Source organism: Zosterops lateralis (assembly GCF_965231275.1).
Source record: "Zosterops lateralis genome assembly, chromosome: 27".
NCBI lineage: Eukaryota > Metazoa > Chordata > Aves > Passeriformes > Zosteropidae > Zosterops > Zosterops lateralis.
In genome coordinates this window covers 741,231-751,968 of record NC_139787.1, presented here as the reverse complement: position 1 = coordinate 751,968, position 10,738 = coordinate 741,231, and the positions used below count along the sequence as shown (strand labels likewise).

General features: G+C 40.9%; 1 protein-coding gene and 1 long non-coding RNA gene across 2 annotated transcripts; one reads left to right on the top strand and one right to left on the bottom strand.

Annotated features, from left to right (window-relative positions):
- Positions 1-586: 586 nt before the first annotated feature.
- LOC310919658 lies at positions 587-893 on the top strand. Its single transcript, XR_014591838.1, has 3 exons — positions 587-636; positions 693-711; positions 841-893. It is a non-coding gene; the product is annotated as an uncharacterized lncRNA (long non-coding RNA).
- Positions 894-1,670: 777 nt separating this feature from the next.
- LOC310919425 (uncharacterized protein) lies at positions 1,671-3,058 on the bottom strand (the record flags this gene model as incomplete). Its single annotated transcript, XM_083878785.1, has 1 exon — positions 1,671-3,058. Exon 1 carries the CDS (start codon positions 2,994-2,996, stop codon positions 1,671-1,673), a length of 1,326 nt encoding a protein of 441 aa, XP_083734911.1. The 5' UTR covers positions 2,997-3,058.
- Between the last annotated feature and the right edge of the window lie 7,680 nt (positions 3,059-10,738).

Genomic DNA, 10,738 nt, shown 5'->3' with positions numbered 1-10,738 from the left:
CCCCAGGTGCCAAAACTCCAGGAATGTTTGGACAGAACTCCCAGGGTGGGATTTTGGGGTGTCTGTGGAAGAACAGGAGTTGAATCCTTTCCATATCAGGATTTTTTTTTTTTTTTTGATTTATGGAATGTTGTGTTTTCAGTTTCCTCAGCCCTTTGAGCTTTAATTACTTCAGTTTTCAGTTTTTTAGTAAAATCCGAGCTGAGGTGAATCTGAGCAGAGCCAAGAAGGGATCAAGGAATGTTTGGGGGTGGAAATATTTTTAAAGCTCATCTTGTTCCTCTTTTTGCAATGAGATATTTCTGAGTGTCCCAAATTTCTCCAAGCCCCGTCCCACCTGGCCTTGGACACTCTGAGGGATCCAGGAACAGCCACAGCTGGTCCAGGCACCAATTCCAGAGGATCAGGAATTATTCACTTTCTTTAGGATCGGTGCCAAAAGCCTCTTTGTGTGACAAATGTTCTGCTGTGACACGGGGACACAGCCAGGACCTTGGGCAAAGGCGGGGATGGTGCTGGAATGAAGAGAAATTTTGGGCAAGGAGATAAACTATGGGCAAAGTGACAAATTCTGAGCAAAGTGACAAATTCTGGGCAAAGTGAGAAACTTTGGGCAGGTGACAAATTCTGAGCAAAGTGACAAATCCTGGTCAAGGTGACAAATTCTGAGCAAAGTGACAAGCTTTGTGCAGGTGACAAATTCTGGGCAAGGTGACAAACTTTGGGCAAAGTGACAAATTTTGGGCAGGTGACAAATCCTTGTCAAGGTGACATTCTGGGCAAAATGACAAATCCTGGTCACGGTGACAAACTCTGGGCAAGGTGACAAACTCTGGACAGGTGACAGATTCTGGTCAAGGAGATAAACTATGGGCAAAGTGACAAATTCTGAGCAAAGGGACAAAATTTGGGCAAAGTGACAAATTCTGGACAAGGTGACAAATCCTGGTCAAGGTGACAAACCCTGGGCAGGTGACAAATCCTGAGCAAAGTGACAAATCCTGGTCAAGGTGACAAACCCTGGGCAGGTGACAAATCTTGGGCAAGGTGACAAATCCTTGTCAAGGTGACATTCTGGGCAAAATGACAAATCCTGGTCACGGTGACAAACTCTGGGCAAGGTGACAAACTCTGGACAGGTGACAGATTCTGAGCAAAATTACAAATTCTTGGCCAAGTGACAAACTCTGGACAAGGTGACAAATTCTGGTCGAGGAGATAAACTATGGGCAAAGTGACACATTCTGAGCAAAGGGACAAAATTTGGGCAAAGTGACAAATTCTGGACAAGGTGACAAACTCTGGGCAAAGTGACAAACCCTGGTCAAGGTGACAAACCCCATTCAAGGTGACAAACTCTGGACAAAACCATGTAAGAACAACCAAGAGACCGAACATTATGTTTTGCTTGGTGCTAAATTTTATTGTCTACAATAAAAAGAGAAGAAAGGAAAGAAAAGGCGACCACAACGACACCAAAGATTTCCCAAACACCAAGAGGAGAACTAACACCCCACTAAAATCTAATCCCTTAAATAATGAGTGATAAATTCAAGTGTGGTCAATAATTAAAGAGCAACATTTTGAGCTTGAAAAGAAAAAGAAAATTGGTATAAATTGGATCAATCGTGACGAGAATCAGACGCAAAGGAGCGGATTTTCACCTCAGCTCAGCAGCTCTTCTTGAGGCTGGCGCAGCACTGCTGGATGGGGATGCAGGGGGTGCAGAATTTCCTCACCGGGGTGCAGCAAACCACAACAGGCTTCCTGACCACGCAGGTGCAGCAGGGGCTGCAGCAGGGCCGGGGCACGCAGCACACGGATTTCACTTTGGTGCAGCACACGGACTGTTGGCACGGGTCACAGCAGACGGACTGCTGGCACGGGTCACAGCACGACTGGCACGGGTCACAGCACGGCTTCTGGCACGGGTCACAGCAGGACTGGCACGGGTCACAGCACACGGTCTGGCACGGGTCACAGCAGGGCTTCTGGCATGGGTCACAGCACGACTGGCAAGGATCACAGCATGGTTTCTGGCACGGGTCACAGCACACGGTCTGGCACGGGTCACAGCACGGCTTCTGACAGGGGTCGCAGCAAGACTGGCACGGGTCACAGCATGGCTTCTGGCATGGGTCGCAACAGACGGTCTGACATGGGTCACAGCACGGCTTCTGGCACGGGTCGCAGCAGACGGTCTGGCATGGATCGCAACATGGTTTCTGGCACGGGTCACAGCAAGACTGGCACGGGTCACAGCATGGCTTCTGGCACGGGTCACAGCACACGGTCTGGCATGGATCGCAACACGGTTTCTGGCACGGGTCACAGCAAGACTGGCATGGATCACAGCAGGGCTTCTGGCATGGGTCGCAACAGCTCTGGCACGGGTCACAACACACGGTCTTGCATGGCTCGCAGCACGGCTTCTGGCAGGGGTCACAGCAGACAGTCTGGCACGGCTCACAGCATGGCTTTTGGCACGGGTCGCAGCAGGACTGGCACGGGTCACAGCACGGCTTCTGGCACGGGTCACAGCAAGACTGGCACGGGTCACAGCACACGGTCTTGCAGGGCTCACAGCATGGTTTCTGGCAGGGGTCACAGCAAGACTGGCACGGGTCACAGCACACAGTCTTGCATGGCTCGCAGCACGGCTTTTGGCATGGATCACAGCAAGACTGGCAGGGGTCACAGCAAGACTGGCACGGGTCGCAGCAGGACTGGCACGGGTCACAACAAGGCTTCTGGCACGGGTCGCAGCACACGGTCTTGCAGGGCTCACAGCACACAGACTTGCAGGGGCTGCAGCACACGGTCTTGCAGGGACTGCAGCAGACAGACTTGCAGGGACTACAGCAGACGGTCTTGCAAGGGCTGCAACACACAGACTTGCAGGGACTGCAGCAGACGCTCTTACAAGGGCTACAACACACGGTCTTGCTCTTCACGATGGAGCAGCAAGATGTGGGACAACATCCGGTGGAGCACATGGTGTTGGGAGAGGAGTGAGGACCTGGAAGACAAAGGGCTTGGAGATTCGTCCCATTTCTCCAAAGAGCTTGGAGATTCGTCCCATTCCTCCAAAGAGCTTGGAGATTCATCCAATCCCTCCAAAGGACTTGGTGATTCAATCCATTCCTCTAAAGGACTTGGAGATTTGTCCAATCCCACCAAAGGGGTTGGAGATTCATCTCATCCCTCCAAAGGACTTGGAGATTCATCCCATTTCTCCAAAGGACTTGGAGATTCATCCCATTCTTTCAAAGGACTTGGAGATTCGCCCCATTTCTCCAAAGGACTTGGAGATTCATCTCATTTCTCCAAAAGACTTGGAGATTTATCCCATTCATCCCCACGCTGCCCAGCCCCACATCCCATCCCTCTCCCCATCTCTTTATCCTGAGCTGGAAACCCAAGATCCTCTCAGGAAACCGAACCAACTCTTGCTCTGTCCCGGAGATATTCCAACTTCTCCTGGGAGCTGCCCACGCTCTGCTCATCCAGGATGTTCCCTCCCTGAATTTGAATTTCCACCCCTCCAGCAGCTCCTTTTCCTCTCCACCTTTTCCATCAAAAATCAGGATCTCGGAGAGAGCTGCCGGTCACGGAACCCAAAACAAAACCCAAAACACAGAACTCACACCCCACAGAACACCAAAACCACGGAACTGCAAATCCTCAGAGCCGCCAACCCATGGAATCATAAAATCACAAATCCACGGGATCAAAGAAGAAAAATTTGGGTCAAAAAACACCTCTAAATTCCCATCCAAACCCAACACCCTGCAGAGATCGGACAAAAAGTCAAAACCTCAACCCACCCCCTGCCCAAAAGAGAACTCCTGGGAAGGGAAACACTCACCGTTGGGTGGTTGAGTTGAGTGGTTGATTGCTGCTGAGAGCCGGAGCTGTGTGAGGAGCTGAGGAACCTCGCGGAGCTTTTATTGAGGTCGGGATTTTCCTGCCGGACATGAGGTACCCCCCAGCCATCCGTGATTTACGCACCAACCCTCTACTTATTCACCCCCCTGGCCTTTCATGTGTTTATTCTTTGCCTCGTGGCTTTTGACCAACCCCTCAATTTGGGGTCATTATCAATTTGTCGTGTGAATTTTTTACAATTTTTTAATGTCGAGTTAATTTTTTTCGGAGGGGGTTTGTCCCTTGCGTTGGATTTGCATAAGGGCCGAGGAGGTGATTAATTAACATAAAAATCCTAATTAAGATCGGTGGATTCCAGAAGATTCTGGACGTCGGTTTTGCAGCTCGATATGGGGTTTTTAAAAATGGAATTTCAGGAAGTGAAATTCCACAGTTTTGTGCTTTGTGTCTGAGGGCGGAAATGGTGGAGCCAAAAGTTTTTCTTTGGGGTTGCCAAGAGGGAAAACACAAAAAGTTTCTGAAACCCAGAAAGTTCCTAAAATCCGGAAAGTTCCTGAAATCCAGAAAAAAAATCCTGAAATCCAGAAAGTTCCTGAAAGTTCTTGAAATCCAGAAAGTTCCTGAGACACAGAAAGTTCCTGAAATCCAGAAAGTTCCTGAAATCCAGAAAGTTCCTGAAATCCAGAAAATTCCTGAAACCCAGAAAGTTCCCAAAATCCAGAAAGTTCCTGAAATCCAGAAAGTTCCTGAGACACGGAAAGTTCTTGAAATCCAGAAAGTTCCTGAAATCCAGAAAGTTCCTGAAATCCAGAAAATTCCCAAAATCCAGAAAGTTCCTGAAATTCAAAAAATTCCTGAAATTCAGAAAGTTCTTGATATCCAGAAAATTCCCCAAATCCAGAAAATTCCTGAAATCCAGAAAGTTCCTGACATCTCATCCCTCACCCCATCCCTGCACGGGAAAACACGTTTGGAGCAGAATTCTGGGATTATGGAATATCCCAGGCTGGAAGGATCGGAAAAAATCCCAAAAAATCCCACCTTATTCCTCAGGTCGTTATCCAAATTTTCCTTGAGCTCTGCCAGGCTCAAGGTCTTGCCAAAACCAAATATTTTCACTATAAATTCGCTGAAATTTGAAATTCAGAATTGGGAATTTGGAATTTGGAATTGATTTCGGGTCAAAACGGGAGCTCATTGTTTTTTCTAATCGATTTATTTAAATAAAAACAAAATGCAAAAAAAATTTTTTTTTTCATCCTCTTCGTAACTCGATCGGCAAAATTCCTCTTCAATTTTTTTTTCCAGGTGCCCCAAGATGTGGAAGAGTCACCTACGGATGTAAATTCTGGGGAAAAAAAAATCCTCCCCCGTGCTCAGGTAATGATCAGTCATTAATGAGGGGTGTTAATATCTGATTTGCATAAAATTTGCATAAAATTGCGATGTCTTGGGGATGTCGAGGAATCTCCAATTAAATGATGAGTTTGTATTAAAAGATGATTTGTCTCTGGTCAGGGGAAATGTTTGGTGGGTGAGGTCACTCCCGGGGAAGGGTGGCTCATTAATATTAAATATTTATTTACATATACACACATATAAAAAAAATTATATTTATATTTATATTTATATTTATATTTGTATTTATATTTATATTCTTATATTTATATTTATATCTATATTTATATTCATATTTATATTTATATTCATATTCATATTTATATTTTCGAATATTAAATATTTCGCAAATGTTAAAATATTTGCAAGTATTAAATATTTCACAAATATTAAAATGAGTGCTATATTTATAATGATGGAAGTTTTTGCTGTATTAATATAGTTTAATTTATTTTCTACTATTAAAAGAGACTAGAAATAGTGGTGTGATTAATACATATACATATATATATATAAAATATAATATGTATAAAAATTTAATATATATATTAGATTGTATACATATGTACATTTTTATGACATATATTTTATTTATATATATTTAATACATTTTTATTTTATACATATTATATAAAACATAATTCATATTAAATATAATATATGTATTAGATTGTATATATACATATGTACATATATAAATGCATTTTATATTAATATAATATAATGTAATATAACATAATATAATGTAATATATTGTAATATAATATAATATGATATGATATGATATGATATGATATAATATAATATAATATAATATAATACAATACAATACAATACAATACAATACAATATAATATAATATAATATAATATAATATAATATAATAATTTTTTTACATATAAATATAATATTTATATATAATCCCCCCCATTTTTGGATTATCTGAATGAAAACAACAAGGACAGACCCCAAAACCCTAAAAGAGGAATTTATTGATTTTCTGTTACATGAAACCACCAAGAAATTTATCCACAAAGAGTAAAAAAATATTAAATTTAAATATTAAATGTGAAACAGGTTGGGAGGGGCTGAAACCGAACAGAGAAATCCAAACTCAAGGCAAATATTTGATTAAAACATCAGGATAATTTGAATATGTAACAAAGGAATGTTTATTTACTATTTAAAGTAAATACTATTTATTTAGTAATTAAAAATTATATTATTTACTATTTATGTTCCTATTTAAAGGAGTATTTTTCTGAATTAGGCTGGCTGCTGCTATTTTTGCCTTTTTTTTTTTTTTTTAATAATTAAATGCCTCCTAATTGCCTTTTTTTTTAAAAAAAAAAATTAATTAAAATTATCTATTTTCTTAAGAAAATGAAGCTCGTTTTTGTCACTTTTGGGTCTCCAGAACCTTCCATTTGACACAAAATTTCCATTTCTCCTCATTTTTTCTCGTGATTTTTGGGTTTTGAGGCCCGTGAGGTCATCGATTCTCGGGGCGAGGTCACCCCAAGGTCAACGTTCCTGTTCCCCCGGAATTTAATTTCCTCAATTTCCCATTTAATGACCCCGAGCCCAATTATTGTCTAATTAGTGATGGAAATTCAAATTCAAATTCAAACCCGGGAGGGATTCCAGGGAAGGAAACGCCAGGAAAGAAATTCCGGATATTTTGTTGGAAATTTTGGATATTTTGTTGGAAATTTTGGAATATTTTGTTGGAAATTTTGGATATTTTGTTGGAAATTTTGGAATATTTTGTTGGAAATGAGGATTATTTTGTTGGAAATTAGGAATATTTTGTTGGAAATTTTGGATATTTTGTTGGAAATTTTGGATATTTTGTTGGAAATTTTGGATATTTTGTTGGAAATTAGGAATATTTTGTTGGAAATTTTGGATATTTTGTTGGAAATTAGGAAAATTTGGTTGGAAATGAGGGATGTCCTGGGTTTTGAGGTGAAGGAGGAGAGGTTGGTCAAAATGAGGGAATTTTATGGTGATTTTTGTACAGATTTTGTGTGTGGATTTGTGCAAAAAAACCCCAAACCAACCAAAGAAAAAAAAACAAAAAAAAAAAACAAAAAAATCCCACAAAACCCAAAAAAAACAACAACAACAACAAAAAAAACCGGAACAAACAAAACCCAAAACAAACCAAAAAAAAAAGACAAAAAACCTCCCAAAAACCCAAAACCAAAGAAAATAAAACCAAAAAAACCCACAAAAAACAAAACAAAACAAAACAAAACAAAAAAATCACAAAAAACCTCCCAAAAAACCAAAACCAAAACAAAATAAAACCAAAAAAACCCACAAAACCAAAAAACCCCCAAACCCCCCCAAAAACCCCAACAAAACCCAAAACAAAACAAAAAAGACAAAAACCCTCCCAAAAAACCGAAACCAAATAAAATAAAACCAAAAAAAAAAACCCCACAAACCCCCCCAAAAAATCCCCAAACAAACAAACAAAACCCAAAACAAAAAAAAAAAAAAAATCCGCTCCCCAAAAAATCCCAAAAAAACCTCCCAAAAATCCAAAAATCCATTTCCAAAATTCCCAAAAATTCCCAAAAATTCCCAGGGGAAAATGTTCTTTATCAACTTCACCACCTTCTCTAGATTTTTGGGAAAAAGAAAATAAAACCTGCCCGGGGGTCAATGAAAGAGGAGAAAATTGGAAAATTTTGGGGCAGAAAAATGAAAAATTTCTGCTCGAAAAATAAACCAGGAAACAATAAATTCCTACTTGGAGAAAGAGCAGGAATAAATAAAAAAATCAAAATTTTTTCAGTCTCCTGTGAGTAACTCAAATCCCACTTGGAGAAAGAGCAGAAATGAGTAAAAAAAAATCATTTTTTTTTTCAGTCTCCTGTAAATAACTCAATTCCCACTTGGAGGAATTGCAGGAATGAGTAAAAAAATCAAATTTTTTTTCAGGCTCCTGTAAATAACTCAATTCTCACTCAGAGGAATTGTAGGAATGAGGAAAAAAAACATTTTTTTTTCAGGCTCCTGTGAGTAACTCAAATCCCAGTTAGATAAAGAGCAGAAATGGGTAAAAAAATCATTTTTTTTTTCAGTTTCCTGTGAATAACTCAAATCCCACTTGGAGAAAGAGCAGAAATGAGTAAAAAATTCAATTTTTTTTTCAGTCTCCTGTAAATAACTCAATTCCCACTCGGAGCAAGAGCAGAAATGAGTAAAAAAATCAATTTTTTTCTCAGTCTTCTGTGAATAACTCAATTCCCACTTGGAGGAATTGCAGGAATGAGTAAAAAAAATCAATTTTTTTTTCAGTCTCCTATAAATAACTCAATTCCTACTTGGAGAAAGGGCAGGAATTAATAAGAAAATAATTTTTTTTCAGTCTCCTGTAAATAACTCAATTCCCATTTGGAGGAATTGCAGGAATGAGTAAAAAAATCAATTTTTTTCCAGTCTCCTGTGAATAACTCAATTTCTACTTGGCGAAAGGGCAGGAATGAATAAGATAATAATTTTTTTTCAGTCTCCTGTGAATAACTCAATTCCCACTTGGAGGAATTGTAGGAATAAGTAAAAAAATCAATTTTTTTCATGCTGACACCTCCCAGGAACTGTCCCAGGGCAGGTGAATAATTTCTCGCTCTCCAACTTTTCCTTTTTTTTAACCCATCCCTCCCTAATGAGCACTTTTCCCACCACCTATAAATAATTAATTCCAATCCATTATTGACCAACTGGTTATTTGAGCACTCAGCTCATTCCTCACACTGATTAAGGGTGAATCACACTGGAGAAAACCTTTAATTTATTATTTTTACACAGCAAAAAAATGAGTTAATTGAGGCTGTTCCACTTTCCAAATTCTGCCCGCGGGATTTGGTTTTATTTCGATTCCCAAAAATAGCAAATTTGGCTCTTGGGGAAAACATGAACAGACAGATCAGGGTTGGAAATTTGAAACTCTTCAACATCTGCAGGAGGATTTATCTCCCCCAGGAATTCACCTCCTCCCAGCCCTGGAGGTGTTTTTCATGGATTTCAGGTTTTTTGGCAGTTCTTCCAACTTCAGGGATTAAATAATGATTCTAAACCCACAAGGAAATTGAGGTGGCACAAGACCAGAATGGAATTTCTGAAAAAAGAGATCCCAAAACAACAAATTCAAATTCAATCTGTGGTTGATCCTCAATTTGTCCCCAGAGTTCTGAGTGTCACCTCCAGGATTTCCCTGGTCACCTCCAGGTTTGGTCACTCCTCCCTCAAATTCCCCAAAATTCCCCAAAATTCCCCCAAAATCCCCCAAAATTCCCCAAAATTCTTTTTCCCCCAGGCTGAGCCCCTTTCCCATCTCCCCCAGGATTTTTTCAAACCTCCCTGGGCAGCCCCTGCCAAACCCTGACCCCTCTTTCCATGAGGAAATTCCTCCTGATTCCTGATTCCTCTTGTCAGGGACTTGTGTAGAGCCCAAAATTCCCAAAATTTCCCCCAAATTCCCCAATTTTTTTTTCCTCCAGGCTGAGCCCCTTTCCCAACTCCCCCAGGATTTCTCCAAACCTCCCTGGGCAGCCCCTGCCAAATCCTGACCCCTCTTTCCATGAGGAAATTCCTCCTGATTCCTGATTCCTCTTGTCAGGGACTTGTGCAGAACCAAAAATTCCCCAAAATTCCCCAAAATACCCCCAAATTCCCCAAAATTCCCCAAAATTCCCCAAAATTCCCCCCAAATTCCCCCCAAATTCCCCAAAATTCTTTTCCTCCATCTCCCCCAGGATTTCTCCATCCCCTTCCCCACCTCAGTTCCCTCCTCTGGCCCCTCTCCAGCCCCTCATTCAACAAGGCAATGACTGAAATCACCTTTGGCTCGGCTCAAAAACCATTTTTATTTCCTTGCTGGAGAAGCGAAGCAGCGAGAAGAGAACAATTCCCAGAGGAATTTTTGGCAGAGGAAATTGTTGGCAGAGGAATCATTGGCAGAGGAAAGACAAAACATCTTGGAGCTCCTAAAACTGGGAGGTTTCATCCCAAAACCAGGAAGTTTCATCCCAAAACCAGGAGGTTTCATCCCAAAACCAGGAGGTTTCATCCCAAAATTGGGAGATTTCATCCCAAAATTGGGAGGTTTCATCCCAAAACCAGGACATTTCATCCCAAAAACCTCTTCAATTTCGGGAGGCTTTTCTTGGAGAGAAGCGACAAAGCTGCGCCGTCACCGGAAAGATCTGGAAATTTCCGTCGAGGAGAAATTGGTTCATCCCAAATCTTGACCTTCAGAACTTGGGGTACGTTGGTGGCATCTTGCAGATGTTCTTGGTGACTTGGGGACACACTGGGGGACAATAACGCTGGACTGGGGGACAATAATTCTGGACTGGGGGACAATAACGTTGAATTGGGGGACAATAATTCTGGACTGGGGGATAATAATTCTGCACTTGGGGACAATAATTCTGCA